The 23,460-nt window shown below is 44.2% G+C and overlaps 1 protein-coding gene across 1 annotated transcript in view; it reads left to right on the top strand.

Moving 5' to 3' along the window:
• The window catches only part of BLTP3B (bridge-like lipid transfer protein family member 3B), a 291,550-nt gene that overhangs the window by 264,404 nt on the left and 3,686 nt on the right, over positions 1-23,460 (top strand). Inside the window, exons 19-20 of the mRNA XM_085653855.1 lie at positions 2,023-2,131; positions 15,223-15,428. Of these exons, the coding sequence (XP_085509981.1) occupies positions 2,023-2,131; positions 15,223-15,428 (315 nt within the window). The remainder of the gene's footprint in view (positions 1-2,022; positions 2,132-15,222; positions 15,429-23,460) is intronic.

Genomic DNA, 23,460 nt, shown 5'->3' on the forward strand with positions numbered 1-23,460 from the left:
CCTCTGGTTAATATGTACAATACAGACTACCATAAGAAGGTAAATAAAACAAACGTATTAAGGAAGAAAACACCAAATGAGAATAGAACTATGCCATGTATATGCTTTTCAATTCAGAAAGGGGCAGCGAGGTGGTGAAAAATGTATGAATATGCCAAATATGTGGTCTGTTGTCTGGTGCAACAGCTAGTTAATTTGAATTCCTTATTGCCCAAAGCAAAATTGTAACTTTTATTGATAATAGTTGCGGTGCAAGATACAGATATTCACGCCATTGTAAAGTTACAGGAGGTCAAAGATGAGACAACACCCTACCTTTAACAACAATAGATTGGTATGGTGCATAGCGCATAGGTAGCTTTGCCTGCACCCAGGACTGCACAGGCTACCATTTGGCAATGCCATTATAAACATCAAAAATCAAACCATCATACTGGTTAAATGTAAGAAAACATGGAACATTACTGTCAATTGGCTGTGGGAGCGGTAATGATGGTGGATTTAAACACAATACAGAGGAAGTTAGACTTATTTTCCAACAGGTTTAGAACTATATATACAACCTAAATTCTACATATTGGGCTTCACTATTGAGCATACAGAGTGCTGCATGATTGTAGGCACCCAATTTAACTTCTGAGCTTTGACACCAGTGGCCCTATTATGTAAAGGGGCCACTTTCTCTGTTTGCACCCGGTGCACCCTAAAACAGGTGTGCCAGGCACAAACAGGGGAAGTGCGACCTATTACATGGAATGCGCTGTGCCCAGGGCAGCCGCAAACTTGCATTAAAAAATGGAGCGCCTGCTTTAAAGCGGCTCCGTGTTTCACAGTGCAGGTGGCAGCCTGAACACTTTTAAGGGGGATTAGAGATCCCCTTGGAGGCGGGTGCAGTGAGTGACTGCACCCGCCTGCAAGGGGATGTCTAGGGGGCCATAGGACCACCTTCATCCTTCCAGAGAGCTGCCATCAGGAGGCGCACTGACAGTGCACCACCTTTTAGGTGGCACACTCTCAGTGCGCCTCCCAACAGCTTATTTGCCTTTGCGCCCGCATCTATTACATGTCGCTGGTGCAGAGGCAAAGGGATTCCCTCATCTGCACGACTCCACACAAATGAGGGAATGCCCTTTCAAGTTAGTGCTGCCGCTTTATGTGTGCCAGCGCTAGCAGTATTACAAAAGGGGATGCACAAGCATCTGCAGCCCCTTCTGTAATACCAAAGAGCCCCGGGGGGGGGGGGGGTGGGGGGGGGGGTGCATAGCGGACGCAAACCCCAATGAGCACCAGGGACACTATCCTAATACGGCCCCTGAACTGTTTTAGGATGTCTTTGGAGAGTTGTATTAAACAATTACCGGAACAAGACTATTTTAGAACATTAAGAAGTCGGCTGATGAGCATAGGAGGAATACACCAGGATTAAAAACAATCCTCAACGTGTCACTATTTAAAAAATATTCATGGTTTTGAAAGGCGGCTCAAAATATATAGTCACATTGTCTTTGGATCAGTCTGATTCTTTCTCAGTATGTTTGGTCTGTATTTATCTTCATGTTGCCATTACTCTTGTGGCATTTTGTGCAGTTCTAAGTTAGCACAGATAGTCAATACAAAGAATATTGCATAACTGAAAGAGTTCTAAAGTTCTGACAGTCTCAGTCGTGTTTATTGTCTAGTATGCATACTCAAGAGACGATTCTTTAAAGTGGGCCACATTTGCACAAATGTATTGAACAAATATGATTTATTGCTTCCCAGGGTAGACCGATCAGAATTACCTTCATTTCACTCTTACCTACATTTCATTCTTCGGCAGCAGTTATGTATCACATAGTGTATACAAATTAAGTACGACTCTGTAACATTACACAATTGCACTGTGGGAAAATTGTGTTTCAATATTTTCATTAATTTAGTAAGGACTCCCAAGAATTGCCAGTAGTGGTAGTTATAATGTAAATTTTTAACAAATAGAAGTAACCAGAGACAATAATTAATTTATGACTTTTTTTATTGTAGGATGATAGCTCTAGTCGCAATCCCACAATTGCTGAGTCTGTTCCTGTAACGCTGAATATTAAGGACATTCTTATTGAGCGGAACGATGATGGCTCCTTTTGTATCAAAGGTATGTATTTATTGTATTGCAACATTATATCGCGCTTACTACTGCTATGTGGGACACTGAAGCACTTAGCTACATAGGTAGCACGAAACAGCATACTGGGTGGGAGGAAGAAGTGCGAGAGACCAGCGCACAGCTTATAGTGTTCAGTAAGCTGACAGCTTTGAGCTGCTATGTAGCTCGCTTTAGGGAAGTCCTCATTTTCATAGTCCAGTCCACTTAGCTCGTTCATGCACTGAGATATTTTATTGACAGTTTATGGCTCTGAGCAGGCATAGGTTGGAGGAAGACACGGATCAGAGATCTGCTGAGATGGACTTTGTTACTATCTAATATCTAATTGCCATAGTGGGATGTCAAAATCCATCATAGTGTGCAGCTAGTTGGGACCTGCAGTGGTGGGCTAAATTAAAGTCCTCCATTGACCAGCGGCACATGCAGATCTCTTCAGGTATTCCATGCCTGCTCAGTTGGTGAGGGACCTGTAGCAGTTGTGTCTTGTGGGAGCATGTCAAGCAATACATGGAAATTATTATCCAGTCTATATGAATTACAAACGACTGCCCAGCAGTTGAGTTTTATGATATACATATTAGAGTGGGTTACATATTATATTGTGATTGCATTTATATAGCACTTACAACCTTCAGAAAGATATTGTAGTTATTTACTTTGGGCAGGATGCTGCTCCGGGCACCCAGGGTTATAAGGTTTTTTGGGGTTATTGTTGGTTATTGGGATTAGTCTTGCACTCCTAAGGAAACCACCCCATGAGTTTATTCCACTTTCTATGTCGTAGATTCCATTAATAGGAGTTAGGTGTGATCTTTAGTGGGAGAGGGGATATGTGAATTCATGCTTAGACTAGCGGTATTACTAGATGAGCTAAAAAAAGATTTTTTTCACATAAGGTGGCACACTATTTGATGACTGCGACTCCCATATAGTGAACTGATGGCCACATGTAAAAAAATAATCAAGCTCAACATCAGTGAATCTTAAGTATGGCCTGAGGGCATCATGTGGCCCTCTTGACCCTTACATGCACTGGACTGCTGTTTTCTCGACTCAGCACTAACATTGAGAAAGAAGTTAAATAAACAAGCAAACCTGTACTTAAAGGCTAAGTGAAGTTAAAGAACGGAAGTAACTAGGTTATCATGCACTACCTAACTTTAGAAACACCCTTATTTTTAAAAGACATCTTGCAGCACAAGTGTAAAAATATTATAAGGTCTGTTCAAAATTCAAAAAGTGTATTTCATTAATGTGCAGAATCCTTTCACCTTAGTACATCATATTATATCAGTGCATTGAGCAGTGTTTTTTTTTAAAAGCAATAGTTTTCAAATATGAATTTACAAACATTCATTCTTTCCCCCACCCTGACAATAATGGCAATAGTAAACTAAGATACAAGTCAATTATTAAGTGCACTCTCTGGACTGGGTTCATATTACACTTGAAAAACATTACAGTTTATTAACTCAAAGACAGGAAAAGGTTTTCTATAATGCACATCTAGAAGTCATGTATTTCAACTTCCTTTTATATATGATAATGAAAAAAAAGGAGGGAAAGTGAAATTAAACAGTTGCCTAGAATCACACAATTTGGTTAATTGGGGAAGCCATTATTAATCCCAGGTTTTCTGGTTTCATACTGTGCAGTTCAGCCACTAGATGTATATGCATCACTTCCCCTACACCCTCCTTACCAGCACCTCCCCCTGGCACCTCCCGCTCTGACCGCCACACTGCTGGCATCGATGCGGCCCTCGGTCAATTCACAGACAAAACCTTTTGGCCACTAGGAAAATGTTTGTGAGTACCCATCCTCTACATCAACACTACTGCAATCAGTGGATCATAGATTTACCCCTTGTAACTTGTATGTCAACTTTGAGTGCACCTACTACGCAGCTCTACTATATCCGATTTCAGCATCAATCCATAGTTATTTTGCCGATTGTGGACATGATGTTGCCGGCTTTCCATTTGACAATGAACAACCAGGTATCTTCAGCCTTGATAAATTCTGGTTACCCCAGTTTAGACCTGGCCATATGCAAATCATTCTTGCCTGTTTCCGGTCTAGGGAAGACATGGCTTGGAAGTTCGGGCTGGACTGTTCCCATGAGGCACAGAGTCAGACTGATTTGCATATGGCTATGTCTGAACTGGGGTGGCGGAGTGAGTTAAAGAATGATGATGGATTAAACCCAGATCAGTTGACTGGGGGTGAGTGCTTGCAATGTTCAACACTCCGTCCATCATCCCCTTTGGTTTTGCATACTACCAAAGGCATGTATTAAATCCTCTCAGACATAATCTTTACCACATTTGAAATGTTGGGGATTGTCCCAAACAGCTCTATTCAATTCCACGTCTCTAGAAAAGTATATAAATCTGTCCTGGCTTCCGGAATTTTGGAAGAAAAACACCTAACTGAAATTTTGTACTAGAAACAATATGTTGTCCTCTTTTTGTGGGATGAACCAATGCAGAAAAAGAAGATGGTTTTTAAGGCCAAAGAATATTTTTTGAGACTGAGTTTTAACTGTAATATGCACACTTCTTGTGATTACCTACATCTTAATTGCAAAATATTGCTAAATTTACAACAAAAAAGACAGTAGCAAGATCTAAGTCCTATCTGGAAGGAATACCTTAGCAACTAAGCTCTAAATTTACCCTGGCACGCCTAGCCTGTTTACTTTTCTTCTTCTCCCAGCAATCTTGGTTATCGTCCAGCCAGTTTCTCTTACTGAAGTATATGTGGGGCATGAGCCCTCCCTCGAGGAGCATAATGCAGGCCCCCGTGGCTCGTCAGTGCGGACACTATTGATGGGGCTCCAATTCAGCCTATGGCTAATGGTGAGATGTGAGTCTCTTGGTGCCTTGCATCACTTTCTGTGTTACGGCATCATTGTCATGCATACATGTTTCATTGGATAAACTCTGTTATCTTTTAATAATCCTAAGGTGTTAAAGTTTTTTAAGAGGCCGTTTTGTCTTCCAAACCAACACAACATAATGTATTAATCGTCACTGAGTTTCCATTTTTAGTCCTTCTTACCATTTATGCAAAAAACTTATTTTGTGCCATTTATGCACAAAATAACCTTTTGCTCTGGTGCAGTAGACTCTCGATGTATTAGTCTGGTTCCAAAAGCCATCTTTGATCCATATTAAATGCCGTCTTGAGTAGAGTTTTAGGGTTAGTTATCAGCGGGTTCTTGCGTTTCACAGCAGTCTCTGTGAGATACGTTTGTTTTTGATCTGCGGTTACATTTTAAAGGTTTAGTATACACCTTACATTTTCGTGGCTAACCTGCTTCCTACCAGTTTCCTATCAGCCTTTCCATTCCTAAACTGGCAAGGGTTGTTCCAGGGTTGTGCCAGCTTTGTAAATTTGAATAATGATTGAGGTTTTGCTGGCTTTCTTCCTAAATTGTAATTCTTCCTAAATATTATTTGGTGATCATGACAGCTCATACAGTCAGATCGAAGACAATTCAAAAATTGGCAGCAACAGTTGTTATATAGTTTTATAAAAAATATTTTCATATTTTGGTAAAGTTGAACATTATGGTATTGTATGTGAATTTTTTTTTTTTTTTAAACTTTATTTAGCGTTTTGTCATAACGTATTTTGATACATATGAATATACAGTCATTACCAGGAAAATAAAGGAATTGTTACTAGTCATGCTTGCCGCAGTTAGGAAAAACATGTCAAGAATTATAGTTAAATTCCACATATCATATATTATGCGATAGTCATGACCCCCAGAAGTGCACACTAGTCATCCTCAGAAATAATGATCCCGTTCCGGTACCCGCTGCATAGGCTATGCTTAGTATAAGGATAATAGATGTCTTTAAGGTGTTGAGCGCAAAATACCTGATATATGATGTAGGTCCATCTAACCCACCCCAGTGGGAACTATGCCCTGTTCTACCTGAAAGGGGGAGTCTTGCTGTAAAGATGAAAGGTAGGCTCTGAAAGGGCCCCATATGTCTCTGGGTCGCGAGGTAGAGGGAATAGTGGCAGCATAAACTTCACTTCTCATGGTGCAAGAGGCTAAGCTGCTCATCCAGTCCTTAATTGTGGGTGCGGTCCTGCTACCCCAATGGATGGTAATTTCTCTCTTTGCCAATAATAAACAAATGGCCGCAAACTTCCGCCTTTTTTGGGGAAAATTTACTACATATCCCAGGAGGGCAATCTCGAGCAGAGGATCTATTGGTAAGTTAATCATGTTGTCTAGTGTTTTATGTACTGCCATCCAATAAGAGTGTATGCGAGGGCAGGTCCATACAATGTGAGCACAGTCCACGTGTGGTGCACCGCATTTGCAGCAGTTGTGTGGTTTCGTGGGGCCTATTCTGTGTATTCCAGCCGGAGTGACGTATGCTCTACGGAGAAATTTGAAATGAATCAACTTGTGGCGACTATTGAGGGAGACATTTCTCGTGACAGCACAGCATGTTGCCCACTGTTCGTCTGTTGTCGGGCTACCCAAATCTCCCTCTCATTCTCTTCTAATCTTGTCATCATTTAGCGGGGCAAGTGCTGCACAGAATTTATATAGCTTGGAGATCAGATGGATGCCCCGTTTACTCTCAATGACCATCGTTAGTGGAGAGTATGATTGGGGTTCAAGGGGAAAGTCGGGAAAGGTGGCGCGCAGAGCTAACCCGCAATAGCACAAACTTATCCATGAATGTGGCTTCGGGGAATCTAGACTCGTCATCTGAGTCAAAAGCATGGCCATCAGGGAAAAGATCACCTATTTTAGAAATATAAAATTTCGTGAAAGTGTTCGGTAACCATCGTGCATTAGGGAGTGGCAAAGCTGTAGAATAAAGGGTAGACGTGTTTGTGACCCGCTTAAGTTTCTCCCAGGCCCAGCTGGTAGAGGAGACTGTTTAAATGTCATTAGGGTCGCGGGGAAGGCCTCTAGGGAGAATAGCAGCCAGTGCCTCAGGAAGGACCAGATCAGCTTCCGGGCGGAGATAGGGGGATTCTGGCGTCCGGGTGATACCACGCCTGAGCGTAGCTGCATTGAGCAAATAAATAATAGAGGTGTAAGTCAGGAACTCCATAGCCCCCTCTTTCGTAGGGAAGGGTCATCACGCTCCAGCGCACTCGGGCCCGCCTGTCGCCCCAAACCAGTCGTATCAAATGGGAACGGAGTGTCAAGAAAAATCTATTTGTAAGGGGGATAGGAATGTTGCGAAAAAGATACAAAAATTTCGGGAGTACAATCATCTTGACTAGAGCCACCCGGCTCGCTATGTAAAGTGGTAATTTGAGCCACTTGTCAATTTGTGCTTCTAGAGTATGCATAGCCTGCCCATAGTTGAGGCGGATTATCTGTTCAGTATCAAGGTGTACGTGTATACCCAAATATTTGACGGATTCTGTGCACCACTCCAGTGGGAACTCAAGTTCCCATGCCCTCGTGCTGGCGGTGAGGGGGAAGACCACGGACTTCTGCCAGTTGATGCCTAGGCCGGAGTACAAGCCGAAACGTAATATTACCCGTATGAGGGGATCTAAGTTAGCTTGTGGATTTCTAACATAAAGAATTGTGTCATCTGCATATAAGGATGCTAGCAAGGGGCCCGTGTTGAATAGTAGGCCTCTGTGTAGATGTTTTTCTTGAAAATGGTGGATCAGTAGCTCCATAGCCAAAATAAACAATAAAGGTGAGAGCGGGCAGCCCTGTCGCGTGCCCCGTGATCATGTAAAGGGGTCTGAGAGTGTTTCGTTCAGTCTGAGCCGAGCCGTGGGGCGGCTATAGAGCAATGCTGTAGTAGCAACAAAGCCGACAGGCATCCCCATGCGTTGCATAATGGACAGAAAAAAGGGCCATTCCAGTGAATCGAAGGCCTTTTCTGTGTCCAGTAATATAGCGGCCGCGGGCACCTCAGGGTTTATCCTATGCAGGGTGGAGAACAACATTCGTAGATTGAACGATGTGGAACGGTGTGGTATAAAACCAGATTGGGCCGGGGAAATGATAAATTCCATTAGCTGGGAGAGACGACCCGCAATGACCTTTGCCAGAATTTTATAATCCAGGTTGAGGAGCGAAAGAGGCCTATACGAGCCACTAAGCTGTGGGTCTTTGCCAGGTTTGGGGAGGAGAATTATAACCGCTTCGTGGAGGGTGGGCGGCAGTTCTTGTTTCTCCAAGGTCTCTGCCTAAACCTCTAGTAGTTGCGGGACCAATAGGTCCTTGAAGGCCTTTTAGAAATTGCCAGAAAATCCCTCCAGTCCGTTGGCGGAGGAAGACCGCAAAGCGTCAATAGCGGCAGTAACGTCAAGCTCTGAGATGGGAACTGCCAGGAACTCCTGCATATCCTTCTCAAGATAGACAAGCGCAACCTCAGACATGTAGGAGTCCTGTGCAGTGTGGTCACTGCCAGTTCTAGAGGTATATAGCGCTTTGAAATAGGATAGAAATTCCCTTTGGATTTCTGTTGTTCCAGTTAGCCGCTCGCCTGTCGAAGTCTGCAATTTGGAAACAAATGCCTTGCTGTATGGAGGCCTTATCATCTGTTCCAGTACTCGACCTGGGCGCTCGTCCTCCCCGTATTGCTTTGCATTGTGGTATTTCCCCTTGTATAAGACCTTCCAGTCAGCCGTGTCTCTAAATTTTGTTCAACTTCAGGGTTATACGTATGTAACAGCCCAGCATCCAATTCGTCAAGTTCGCGTTCTAGGCGTGATAGTCGTACGTAAATCACGGAGCACCCCAGCGTGTTTTGAAATACACCCCCCCCCCGAATGTAGGCTTTAAATCCCTCCCACAGTACCGCAGCCGAGTCAACTGAGCCGGTGTTTATGGTGAAATATTCCTCAATGGCTTCCCGAATATCGTGTTGAAAGAGATAGTCGTCTAATGCGCAACTAGGGAAGCGCCATTGTCTCTCAAAGCCCTCAGGCCTGGGAACCGCAAGTCGCAATAATACCGGTGAATGATTGGAATATGTCCGGGGGGGTGTCTGTGTCGAGCGACACCAACCAAGTATACAAGGGGAGGTCAACCAAAAGTCAATCCTTGTCCAGGTGTTGTGACAGCTGGTATAGTGAGTGAAGTCATTGTGTGTTGGGTCTCGCACCTGTCCCACATCTACTAAGGACAACTGGTCGCACAGGGACAGAAGAGCTCTATGCGCGCGCGGTTTGGGATCGGGAGCCAGTGAAGTGCTATCTAGTGCCTGGTTTGGAGTCGCCCCCCAACAGAAGGGTCACAGGGCCGAGTTTTAGGAGCTGGGAGAGCAGGGAATAATACAAATCTGGAGCGTTGTTGTTAGGGCCATACACACACACCAGTGCAACACTATGCCCCATCAAAGTCCCCACCACTATTATGTATCTACTGTCTTTGTCATGTATAGTTGTGCGGAGGCCGTTTGTGTATTAAAATGGCAGTGCCTCTGGCATAGCTGCTACAGTTTGCAAAATACCTATGGGCACCCCAGCTAGAAGCAAAGTGGGAACGATGAGATGGGGGCAAATGTGCCTCTTGTAAAAAAGCTACGTCTACCCTATGACAGATCAAATAATGCAATACGTGGCGTCTCTTGTGGGTATCATTTAAGCCGTGAATATTCCATGTCATTAGTGACAAATCTGAGGGACCATCAATGCGTCCTAACTGGACCATGCGTAGATTGAAAAATGAGAATCAAATAAATGCAATCATATATTGTTACTCTTCACGACTGTGCTCAAACGCAATAAGAACCAAATAAAACTACATATAATCAAAATACCTCCCTCCGCCCCCCACCCAGCCTCCCCTCCCCACCCAGCCTCCCCTCCCAACCAGAGAGGCAATACCAACACTATCATAGAAAGCCATAGTACCAATTGAGTTACCAAAGAAATGCAAAAAGCACAATAGAGGTACATTTGTGATTCACAAACCAATTTTCAGTGTACACCAAGTGGGGGTGGCAACGCCCTTACAGCCGACCGGCCTCCTAAAAACTGTATGCTGTAGACTGCAATCCCAATGTTTCCACAATTAATGCAATTCAACCAGTGCCCGACCCAGAAAATAGTTCCATGCTAGCATCGGAGCCGCTATGAGGCGGAAAGAGTCTGCGGTCCTCTTCAGGCTGCTGATTGTTCTGTCTGTGGGTTCGACAAAATTCTTGAGCCTCCGTAGGACTGTCGAAAATGTGGACTCAACTGTTGATTTCAACCCGCAGACGTGCTGGGTAGAGCATGCCATATTTCAAGCCGAGATTTCTAAGTGTGGCTTTAACGCCATTGTATTTGCGTCGGGCTTCTTGGACCATGATGGTGAGGTCCGGGTATAGCGACAGTTTAGAGCCCTGCCATGTGATTTCGCCACGTTCACGTGCCAGGCGCAGAGCAGCGTCACGGTCTCTAAAGTTCATGAGGCGAGCGATTATGGGCCTGGGTGACAACCAGGATTGGGTCTAGCCCCCAATGTGCGATGAGCACGCTCCACAATGAAGCCAGCGGTGAAGGAGTCTCTGCCAAAAAGATCAAGGAGGACCGTCTCAACAAAAGTGTCCATGCGGCCTGTTGCTGTGGACTCAGGTACTCCTATGATGCAAACGTTATTTCGGCGGCTGCGTGCTTCCAAATCTTCATTCTGGATGGCGACGTCTTTAAGAATACGTTCCACGCGGTCAAGTCGCTTGAGGGATTGCGCAGTTCCGTCTTCCAGGTCAGATATGCGAGATTCTGCTACGTCCAGGCGCCTGTCGTGCGCCTGAATCTTCGAGCCCAGGTCAGCAATAGTTTTGTCCAGATTATCAAATCTCACATCCAGGGCCCTAAATCCAGCCCTCATCTCCTGCAGGAGTGAGCCTATTTGACCAGTTGTGTCTTCGGAGTGAGCCACACACTGACCCCCATCTGCCATGTTTGTACAAACCTCTGGGTCAGTCTCAGTGACCTTTTCGAAGGGAAGGAGCCTTTGCTTTGGGTCTTTGCTGCCCATGCCGCTGGTCAGGCGAGACGTGCAGTCGATGACGGTAGGGTAATAGGTAGCCAGGCAACAGGGAACAATGATGGCGCCTGTGACCAGTGTGAAGAGCCCGTTGGTCCTGCAGCGGAATGGCACACTGGCACTGAGTGAGCCAGTCGTACTCGTGTGCAAGTCGTGTGACCTGTTGTGATCAGGTCTGGCACCGGTTGCTGCGCTTTGTAGCCCCGAAATTTCTGGGGCCTTGCACTCAATAGTGTGTTGTCTGCAGGGTGTGTGGCCAATACGTGAAGACAGGGCCTGCCTGCACCTCAAGGATGGCGCAGGATGGACAGCAGGTAGGTGAGGACAGCTAGGCAGGCATCCAGGCAGGAGCGAGTCCCTCGTATCTTAGGCTGGGGAGGCAGGTAAGAGCAGGCTCGGGGGGAGGCGGGGAGACAGCGAAGCAGCCAAGCGTGGGCGGGACACAGCCAGAAACAACCCCCGCAATTGTATGCTGTGTCGTGATTATAGGCCCGGGGGCCGCAACTGGGGAGACACGCAGGCCCTGTCCCAGCTTTCTGTGCGTACCAGGGAGATCTTGCAACGTGGCTCGCAGGCAGCCGACAGGCCCCAGCGCCGCACTCTGCTGCGTTCAGCGTGGGTGCTGTAAATAGCCGACCCGACCCGCCCCACGCTCCGCACACTCACCGTGCCTCACCCCGGTGTCCAGTCCGCACGCAATCTCCTCCGACATCCTGGTGTTCCGCCTGGCTGCGCAGATTCACTGCGCTGCCATCATGGGTCCGAAGCCCCTTCCGCTGCTGCCGTATATCTCAGGATTTATCGCTCCGATTTCATAGCTGCGGGGCTCATTCTATTCGGGAGGCACTCATATGGTCAGCGGTGTTCGTCTCCCGATTGGTGGCCTTAAGGGTTTGCGGGATATTTAATGCATGCCGGATCGGGTTGCGGAGCTTCAAAGCCGTGTGGCCATCATGTTCCGCGGTTTGGCCACGCCCCCCATTGTATGTGAATTTAAATGTGCATCTGTGAATTAATGTAATAGGTTAAATATTTGTTGGACCAGGCCCTTTTTGCAGGGTTATCCCAAATGTTTTGCCTTCCTCCGTCTATTTTTCTGACCTTTTTATTAGCTTTAGGACCCTGGGCACTTTACCACTGCTGATCAGTGCTCCATTGCATGTGCTCTCTCCTTTAAAGATGGTATGATTGGTTTACACCTGTTTACACCTGTTTGGCATATTTAATTTACCTGTCAGTCCCTTGTAAAGTGGTATACCATATACCCAGGGCCCTGTAAATTAAATGTGACTAGTGGGCCTGCAGCACTACTTGTGCCACCCACAGAAGAAGCTTTTCAAATCTGTCTCAGGCCTGCCATTGCAGGGCCTGTGTGCACAGTTTACTGCCACTGCCACTGTAACTTGGCATTTAAAACTATTTGCCAAGCCTTAAACTTCCCTTATATTACACATAGGTCACTCCTATTGTAGACCCTAGGTAGCTTTATGGCCAGTGTGCTGTGTAAGTAAAAGGTAGGACATGTGCTTTTACTGTGTGGCATGTCCTGGTAGTGACATATTGTGTTTCTCACTGCCATGAGGCCTACTCCTCTCATAGACTAGCATTGGCAATTCCTTTATATGCTTTTAAGTGGTAATTCCTGATCAGAGAGATGTGTAGTTGCGATGTTTGTTATGTTTATAATAGTGGTGATAAATCCTACTTACTGGTGTACTTGGATTTTACGTTAGTATTTTAGAAATGTGACTTTTAGAAAGTGCCCATTCCTCTGTGCTTATGACTCTTTATGCTTTGCAGCCTGGCTCCAAGACACGTCTGAGCTAGGGTGACAGCTACACTTGGTGCATACTTTTCAGATAGCCACAACACAGGAAGGCCTGGGTGCGACAGGGGTTACATCTGCATTCATCTGCATACTGATGGTCTTCCTGGGAGAGGTACCTAAAATTTGTATTAGTTGTGTCCGCCTTCACACAATGGGCTGATTTACCCTCTACTGATTGTCTGGAGCCAGTGCTGGGTTGAAAGGGATTATTGTGCACTTCTGAGGCTTCCTTTGAAATCACCCCTTGAACAAAGGCAATTTTGAGTATGCGTACAGGGGCTCTGACCCCATGTTTTTGGACACTGCGTAGACTTTTAACCAGATGCTGCTGGCTCTACCTGCTGCACATTGACAGAGGACTGCTGTGCTGCCAGAAGGAACCGCCATTTGGACTACTTGCTATGTTGTGCTGACCTGTTGCCTGCTAGACTGCTAGAGGGACTGCCACTCTGCTAAAAGTAACTTTGTGTGCTGGCCTGCCTGCTCCTCACCCTGTGTGCCCCAGTGTTCTCCAAGGCTTGTTGGCTTTCTCCCTGTTTTTCCCTGAGGTCTGGGATACAGCAAAGACCTCATGAGCGGCCTGATTCTAGCTCACTGCACCGTTCGTCAAGCACCAGCAATCCGCTGTGTAGGAGCATTCATGGTGCCTAAGTTTGGTATTTATGTGTGACTCCTGCACCACTCTACAGAAGTGAGCCTGCCTTTTTGTTTTCCCCGGCAAGTGCTGTGCTTCGTTTCAGCCCCCACACCACTCTACAAGAGGTGGGCCACCTCTCTGTTTCTCCCTGGTGAGTACGGCACTTTGTTTCAGTCCCTGCATCACTTAACCAGCAAGGAGCCTTCCTTTTGAATGCCTGAACTTCAGCGTTTTTACTACAGGCGCCGCTGATGGCGTGCCCCTCCCTGGTGCCTTGACTGCTCTAACGCGCTGAGTACGCACACACCAGCCTCTACGGGGCCGAGCTGTGGTGTGTCAGCTTGCCTGATTGAGCCATGCAGCAAACGACTACTGTTACCGAGTTGCAGGCACCGTGAGCAAGGCCCCCGACATTTCCAGTGTCCCGCCCCAGCCCCACCTTCATCGACGAGCTGTGCTGCAGTGTGACTCACCGCCCAGTTGCTCCACGCATATTTGAGGTACTGTGAGCCCGGAGACTATGTTGTTCTGCTGACCGCACAACATCGCAGGCAGCTGCGGATAAGTCATTTGGCTGCATTTCATTCTCCCCTCCCTTCAAGTCAAGGAGGGATGATTTGCGTCATGTGTACTTGTGTCGTTTCAAATTACCATAAAGGCTCTAAAAGAAGCCCTGTTGGAATAAGCGCTGGGGGTTTGTTTTGTGGGCACCTAATGTGATTTAGCATTACGGGGCGGATCCTCGACGGAGGCCTCAATCACCCTGCTGCAATTGATGCAGTGGGAAATCTATGGATTACCATCAGTAGGCGCACAGGTGCTTCTGTGCCCTGCGTGGGGATGCTTAATAACCACCTACAGTATAGTAGGGGTACAGGTGTTACTAGATTCATGTTACCTTACTACTATTGATGTGCTTATGGTGATATTTTGTGACCCATGTGCTTATGGGGATACTTTGGTGATTTATGTGTGTTTTCCCTAACCTAACAGGCATTGCATGCACTGACGTTCTAATGTGTGTCGTATTGATTCTTGCATCGTCAGGATAACGAGTACCATCTCAGGATTTGCAAAGTATGCACAGCATTTATGATTCATGTCGTTGTGGTCTATTATATGTACTATATCCTTTATATGTTTATATAATCCTGTGTGGAGTCTTTTTTGTGGTGTGTTTATTGTGTTTCTCTGTGAGTGTGTTGCTCAAACATTGCATCTGATGATGAGCCTGCCTGCTCTGTGCCAAGCTACCAGAGGATGAACACAGGTTATCTTTGGTCTATAGTTTGCTTGACATGACTAGAGTGGAGGGTTCTGACTTCCTTAGGTGCATACCCTAGCCAACCAGAAACCCCATTCCCAACAGTGTACATAACCATCGTTCTGTTTCAGGTTTCTGCAGTCGCACATTGCTTTGCTAGTTATATCTTCCCTCGCTAGCACGAATGCTTCAATCAAGCCTTAAATTGTGTCACTGCATAGAGCGAGCATCAAGTTCATTGAACGTTTAGAGAGAAAAGATTGCATCTACATTACGACTAACTATTGCTCTATAAACTACTGTTGATAAAAACCGATATCATTTATTAATGAAATTTCTATTTTTTTATTTACTCTAGGGGTGCCATCAATGAACAGCGAAACTGTACCTCAACCCACAAAAATACAAGTTCCAATTCAATATATTGATGATACCAAAATGGCAAAGCAGAAGGAATGTTTCTCCATTGGCATTCAGACAGAATCGGAAAAACCTATTTTGGCGGATCACACTCCAATAATTAGATCTTCAGCCTGGAAACCAAACGACGCAAGCAAAGAGCAGGTAGGTGGATTTTTTCAGTGACCACTCTATACCATAAAGTATAGATCTCTGTTAGAGGCTCTAGACCTACATTAACAAATGACTCAATTCTCGAGTGTGCAATTTCAAATAATTTTTACAAAGTAGGAAACTGACTTGTGAAACGTGGGCTGGGAAACTGGGACTCAGAACCTCTCAAGGACAGTACCTGCGAAAGAGAGAGAGGCGTACACAATCACACAATTACAATCTTGGTTGCTAGTACTACAAACACATACATTGTCTACTGTAAACAAAGGCCGAGAGTATAAAGCAGTTATCTGTGGTTGGCTTTTAGAAGGATCCAGATGGTTGGAAATCAGCCTTGAGCTGGCATGTGTTAAAAGTAAGTTTTTTCACATTTCAAAATGCAGTACATAAAGGCTGCATTGAACACTCCTCAGTAGGATGGACCATCGCAGGAGAGGGGTGGCTCCGGGTTTTAGGGCAGAAGAAGAAGCCCTTTCTTTGTCATGGGGCTCAGGAGGGGAAACAGCCATTACACTGCATGCGTTACAGCATATGCGATTACAACGCGGTTGTTACAACGACCGCATTGTTTCATCGCAGTACATTACAACGCAAGTCGTAACATCGACTTGCTGTAGGGGGCGGGCTAACATAAGGAACAGTATAATTTACAATTCCAACACCTTCCCTACTGTTGCGCACACTGGAGTTGGAATAGTAAATTATACTATTCCTAAGTCCAGCGCGCCCACTACAGCAAGTCGATGTAACGACTTGCGTTGTAATGTACTGCGATGTAACAACGCGGTCGTTGTAACAACCGCGTTGTAAATGCATGCAATGTAAAGTGTCCTTTTTCTCAGGAGAAAACATTTCATTAAAAGGTGTTTTATTTCCCGCTCCTTTGCAGTGGCCTTCCAGCTGTACTGCCACATGTGAGTATAAGCTCAAGACAAATCTTGAGCACAGACCCATTTTGTTAGTAAACAAACACCTACCGCATACCCTAATCTTGCCCAAAAAGACTCATTCCTCACAAATGCCAGGGCAGTGAATTGTCTGCCTGTAGCCAGCTCTTAGCACCTTCTGCCCGTTTTAGCACAGGTCTTCAAAACACACAGGCCAGTGCACATCCGATGACTATCTCAATCCATGCCACCCACCTCGCTGATAGAGAAATTATATGGCCTTTTTGTTTTAGTTTGGCGTCATAGTATGTGTTAAACAGCTTAACCTTCACCCTACCCATAACGTCCACTTTTATTGCACATATGTTCTGGTATTGATCTTCACATGACCTGTTAGCTTTCTCAATGTTTGCTTCAGCAATTTTAATTTGTTTTTTTCTTGGAATTTGCTTTGTAGTGAGCTGTTTTCTTTGGTGCCCGTCAAATTTTATTTTCTTCTATCTTTTGATTTGCTCTGTAGTGACCTTCTGTTGCTTGACTATTTTGGATCTGATGTTAATTTATTGCACCATAATATTGCTGCCGAGTGCTGTACTTTGCCTCTGAATTCTGGTAATTTACTGCCAGCAGACATTCTTACGAGGAGTGTTTTGCCAAAAGTTATTCATTCAAGCAGCTTTATCTAGAGGAAAAGTACATGCTCTTTAAGCCAGTTGGATTCACTTTTCCTGGTGGCGTGTGCACCTTGTCCTGATCTGCACTGTGCCTACCTTGGTCCCTCCACATGCCTTCTGCAAACATTCTCCCTGCTCATCAGATGCAGGGAGACATAGGCACGTTTTGCTCAGACAGCCCTATAGGATGTTTTTGTCTGGTCCATGCTATCACTACTGGCAGCCTCCTTTGGTTTCTTGCTGTGTCCTCTCCCGCTCTATTAGACATGAAAGGGGAGAACAGAAGATCAGCACGTTACCCGAGACATTATTAACTATAATCTGGTCCCTACGTTCTCTATAATGTAATCTCTTTTCCACAGAGATCTTATAGTTGCTGTGCTTTCTTATTGAAATTGTTACTTTGAAAAGGCTAATTTTAATGCAGAGCTCCAGCTGTATTGTTAAATTGTCCTACTCCTTGCCCACGTACTTGTTTCCTCTTTGTGGTTTCCACCTTGCCTTGCCTTACATCCTTTGGATAAGTTTTAAATCCTCTTCTAAAATGCCATTTATTTTAACTAACAAGCGAATACGCTCAGTCGCAAATGTAATACATGGTATTTCAATGATATAACATTGTTATGAGAACTTGAGAAAATCTTAATGATTGGGATTATTTTTTGTATTAATGTTCTTTTACTTTACAAGACTCTGTGTTTTCAGATCAACACCACATGCACACAACTTCACTGCTGCTACTCTGTGAGCATCATGTTTGCGGTGCTGCACCAGTGTAACTCGTATCTTGAGTTAAGAATCCCCAAACGTAAAGTCGTTCTCATCAGTGGATGTATTTTTACTATAACGTATGTAGTATCTGGCTGCCTTACTACTCTAATGATTATCCCTGTAACATATTTTCAGCTTTAAAAAAGCTCCAGACCTGCAAGTGGCAAAATGTGTTGGCTTCATCTTAGGTGCTTTGGAGGCCGGTATTTGACTTTTGGATGGTCAAGGGTGGTGCGAACATAATTCACACTGTACTTCGAAAAGAGAAATGACCGATTTATAAAGAAAAAAAATGGAGGCATACAGAATCAAATGCTATTGAAGCCCAAAATATCCAGGAATGACAAACGTTGATGAAGAAAGGTCTCTAGATCTGGTGTTACATGACTGTAATAAGACAAGCCACCGCCTGTAGATCTAGTCATATCAGGAGTTCTTCTTTATTCATTCTGACCTTCAGGTGACCTTTTCTGGCCTCATCGAGTCAATTAGGTAACTCCCACACATAGATGAGAAAGATGTCGCCCTTTCGGTCCTCTGTAATGATCCCATTCACTATTTTGCCTCCCCTGCGATTCCAGTCACTTCCTCTAATGATTAGATAATAACTGATGAACCACTGCATTGTAGGTAGATGACAAGTACAAGATGAGGACTGTTGGCTCCGCCCCATCCAGGAGAGCCTGTCTCTAATATTTATATAAGTACCAGCACTTTCATGCCGTGGGCGTAAACTGATCAAGTCTGCCACGTTATTCAGAGTGGTTTTGAAGCTGCCTACTATACATTACTATGCAAAATAATTATTATTTTGGTGATGAAATGCTGGTTTGACATATAAAAGGGAGAATGGTTGTCCTGTACGATGATAAGGTATATCATGTGGTCCAAATATACCTTACCCGGGCACGGACCGATGAATCACTAATGTAGATCAGTGAGTGACGCAGTCACTGCTCACAGCCGTGTGTAAACCGCAGGAAATGAGCTTGAGGCTTGGCAGTCACCTCAGAAGTCGTTGATGAATTGAGTTGTGATCAGTATTTAAAACAACAAAATAACTGTGGTATTAACAACTATGTAAAAAGAGTTACTAACATTGCTGGGACTGCCTGACCCACTTGACAGAGCCTTCGTTTTGATATGGCAAGCGTCTTGGTGGAACACTCAAGCCCAAAACTCTACCGCTAATCTGTTCAGTGGTGTTTTGGGAAGTACTACCATGGCACCCCCAAGGACAACAGATGGTGTGGTTGACGCATGTAAGTTGATTGGCTTTATAAGTTCATGGAATAGTCCAAGCAGCTGCAGTTATTTTGTTTGTAGCCACATCAGTCTTCCCAGTAAAATGATGTCTTGCGCCATTTCTGCATCCTTCTGAAGGCCACTTTATTCTCCTTCACCCTCACCCAGACTTACTCCATCCACCTTCTTAATGTTGTTTCATGCACTGAACGTATTAACTTGAAACCACATGCATACACAAAGTATGTTCTTGATATAAAGCTCTCTTCTTCTGGTGCAAAATTATTATGTTTTTGTAGCAAAACCTTTCTACTGGGTCTTCCAAACTAGTAATATTTTACCCATCAGTGTAGCTAACAGACTAAGTATGAGTTTGTGTTTCTTTAGCTAATCCTAAAACGTCTATTATTATACATCCAGCAACATCGCCGACTTGTTTTATATTCTGACTATGTCTTGTAATTGCTTCTATCTAAAAAGCACTGCAAACCTGTTGTAAGACAACAATAGTTATTTTTTATTTAGTTACCTTTGTGTTTATTACATTCCCAGCATTTACTAGCTACCCTAATAACCAATCAGAACATTTCTGCCAGAGTCCAGAAAACATATTTTGTTCAATAAGTCATCTGATTGGGTGGGTATGAGAATTTCAAAGATTGATCAGGAGGCATCCCACTTCTGCATTACTGTTTGTTCTTAAAAGAGCAATATATGTCCGCAGTACTACAGTGGTCTTCCCATAAATAATCCATTGATATCTAACATGTTAGAAGCAGTTCTGGACTATCACGAGAGGAATGTCTTTAAAGGTACTCTCTGGGAAACAATTTGGAATGCTCACACGACTGTATTGAGAAACAAGCACCTTGATATTGATGTTTTCATAAAGAGAGCTACTCTAAAGAGATCAAATGAAGGAAGAAATTCCAAGTAGCAAATATCAGTCTATGATGGTTAACATCAGGTCAGGTGGTAGCAAAGTGTTTTACAACAGGAAATTTGTGAGTGCTGTTAAAGAACCGCAAATGCCTGGAATGTATACTGCTAGTTTAGGGAGGAGTAGTTCTCCTGATATGTTATGTTATGTTAATCTAATTTATAATGCACACGAATCACCCCAGGAGGGTTATCTCGGCACAACACAGCCAAATAAGTGGAGGAATAGACTGAGTAGGACTGAAAAAAACCAATTTCGAGTAGTTTCCTAAAATTGATATGATCTGCATATTGGTGTATATGAAATGGGAGCTTATTCCACCAAAGAGGAGCCAGGTAAGGGAAGGTTCTGCCTCCCGAGTTAGATTTCGTGATGCATAGAACTGCCAGCAGGGCTTTATCACTAAACCTCAAATTTCTGCAAGGGCGATAGTAAACAAGCTTTGTAGAAAGCTAGCTAGGTGCATTTCCCTGCAAAGACTTGAGTCAGGCAGTAAACCTTTACGATGATTCTCTTGCAACTCAGTAGCCAATGAAGCTTGCACAGAATAGGGGCAGATGCCGTCCTGGCTGGAAGATTAGTACTGAGATGTGCTTCCGTGTTTTGAACGGCTTGCAGTTTGCTTAAAGCAGTCTCATTTATAGAAGCCAAGAGAGTATTCCAATAGTTCAAGCGACTGATGACAAGTGCCTCGACAAGTGTTTTCCTCAATGAATGTGGAAGAAGGGGGAAGACTGTCAGTAAAAGCCGTAACACGTGAAACCAAGTACCAGTAGTGGCTGCAACCTCTTTCTTCATGGAGAGTGCTTGGTCAAGGCAGACGCCTACATTTCTTACAACTAATCTGGGAGTAGGGGCTAGACCAAGTTCAGAAGGCCACCATTTGGGTGTCCAAAGCTGCTGGGCCTTGTCAAAAAGCATGATTTTGGTTTTGTTGGCATTCAGTTGGAGACAATTTATAAGCCCCCAGAGAAATAGTTTGTGTGCGGTCAGTTAAGAAGTTCTTGAACCATGATAATGCCATCCCATGAATTCCAACCTCAAACATTTCAAAGGACAAATTGTACCACAAAAGGGTTTGTAGCGTTCATGGCCTCTCTAGCACCCTCTACTCATGGATGTCTGCTCAGAAAACAAAAATAACCGCTTGTCTGTGTTGACATCCCTTCTGTGTTCCAGCTCAGGTAATGATAGTAGGGAGCTCTCACTTGCGGTATTTGTTCAGCACTTGGTGATCAAGACAATCATTGCCGGCCCGTCTTCTAAAGTTCAGGATGAAGATTGATATTTGGTATCGTTTCTTACGTGCTAGAAGAACATCCTACCATCCAGAGTGGTGCAAGAGTTTTCCTTGATAGGAAACAGCAACTTGTTTCCTCATATTTTGCTTTCCTTTTAATGATACATAATGAGTAAAGGATTCTTCCAGGTGCCACAGATCCTTACTAAATATTGATGTTACCATACTCACCTGTGCACTTAACCTTCATCATGTGCCTTAACCCTGAGAGGAGTTGTTGGAGCTCAAACCTAGTTCATCAACAATAAACAAAAGTCCTAAAATGCTCACAAGACTCTGGACAATATTCACCGGGCGTAGGTTTGGCAGGGGACAAACTGACCGTCTTTTGCTGAAGATTCTCTTCCACAGATTGTTATAGTCAGATTTCTAAGTAGCCGTCTTCTATTTAACGGACTGCTCTTTCTTTATGCTACTTCTTCAGTCATCTTTGAGAGTAATTGGCGCCACATGTAATAGAATTATAGGAGGAGGCACAATGCGGGCTGTTCCCTTTCTTTTTTCTCTTTAAATCTGGCTATTGAATCATTCATCCCTCCTCCCTGTAATGAAGATATTTATGAACGGAGTCCAGAGGCTTGGTCAGATTTTTCATATAGTGTCATTTGCATAATTCGTAAAATTAAAACCATAGAAGCAAATCAGCTATGCTGGTGGACACAAGTATATGTTAAAATGCATTAAACTGAATGAGGAGCCCTCAGAAGGTCCTGGCAACAAGGCCCTAACAAAAAGGGGGCTTATCAACAGCTTGATACCTGGAACCAAGATAAAACTTGAACCACTGTGATACCGTTCCCTGCATGGCAATCTCTCAGCAAGTCTACAGAGCAATCATGATAAATTGTGTCAAATGCAGCAGACCGATCTAACACCACCAATGCGACAGAGTGATCTTTGTTTGGCAGCATTCAACAGTCATCCAGAATAGACACCATCCTATGACCGAGACAAAATCACGACTGAGCCACATCCACAATATAATGTTATAACTTTGTTCCATGAAATTATAATTTGGTCCATTGATTGTGTTTTCTGAAATACTAATTGGCTATATACTCATTTTAGCTGGGTCTGCATTAGGATTTTTTATTTTTATTTTAAATAATGGGACAACCATTGACTTTGCCATGCCTTAGGTACCTGAGCTGACAAAATAGATTTTATTGCATATTCCCAGAAAAGATAAAGCTTAACAAGAAGCCATTTTCCTCACCCCAGAGGAAAGATGATCCAAAGGAGATCACAATGAGCTGGAATTAGAAATCTCTCTAAAATCTTCCAAAAATAATGTGTCTAAAAATTACAGAGATGATAAACCCCTTTATCTTATTCTAACTCTTCGCGGGTTCAGCTAGTTGACTGAGACTTTGTTGATTTTGTCCACAACATACTTGGATAAGGTGTTGCGTAGCTCTTTATGTTCAGCTATCTGGGAGCAACAGAAATGAGCAAAAAGAAGCGAACAATGGAAAAAAACACCATCAAAGTATTCTGTGCCGCAAGAATCTTATTAGCAAAATAAAAATAGACTTTAGTTGATTGTACCTTCTTTTTATATTTATTCAAAACTAAATTTACCTCCAACTTAGCCTTAGGGGTATAATCCTCCCTCCAACGATTTTCTAGCTTTTTGCAAGCACTCTTAAACGGTAAACAGCCATTGGTACGCGGACATTAGTCCGCATGCCATTACTTCGCAAGCGTTACAACGCATGCGATGTAACAACGCGTAGCCTTTACTACGCAATCAACATTGTACACGACATGCACAACTGACTCTGGAAGCCCGGAGAAGAGGAACAACGGCTGAAGGAGAAGAGAGGAACCGAGAAGGGATAGGTAAGAGGGGCTGTGTAGTATTAAAGGGTTACGGGTAGGGGGAGGGTCGTTCAGGGGGTAGTCTTTTTGGTTTTAGGGTAGTGTAGTTGTGTTTTTGTCGTGTAGAGTAGGGTATTTTGGTTTAGGGTAGTGTCGGGGGGGTTGTGCAGGGTAGTGTTTGGGAGTAGGGACAGGACTGGGGGTAGGGGCAGGGTCGTGCTGGGGGTAGTGTTTTAGGGTTTAGGGTAGTGTCAGGGGAGGTCATGAAGTGTAGTGTTATAGTGTAGGGTCCAGGCAGGGGGAAGGTCGTGTAAGGGGTAGTGTATTAGGTTTTAGGGTAGTGATGTGGTGTTAGTATAGTGTAGGGTAGTGTTTTAGTGTAGGG

This window comes from Triturus cristatus, chromosome 4_1 (assembly GCF_964204655.1).
Source record: "Triturus cristatus chromosome 4_1, aTriCri1.1, whole genome shotgun sequence".
Classification (NCBI taxonomy): Eukaryota; Metazoa; Chordata; class Amphibia; order Caudata; family Salamandridae; genus Triturus; species Triturus cristatus.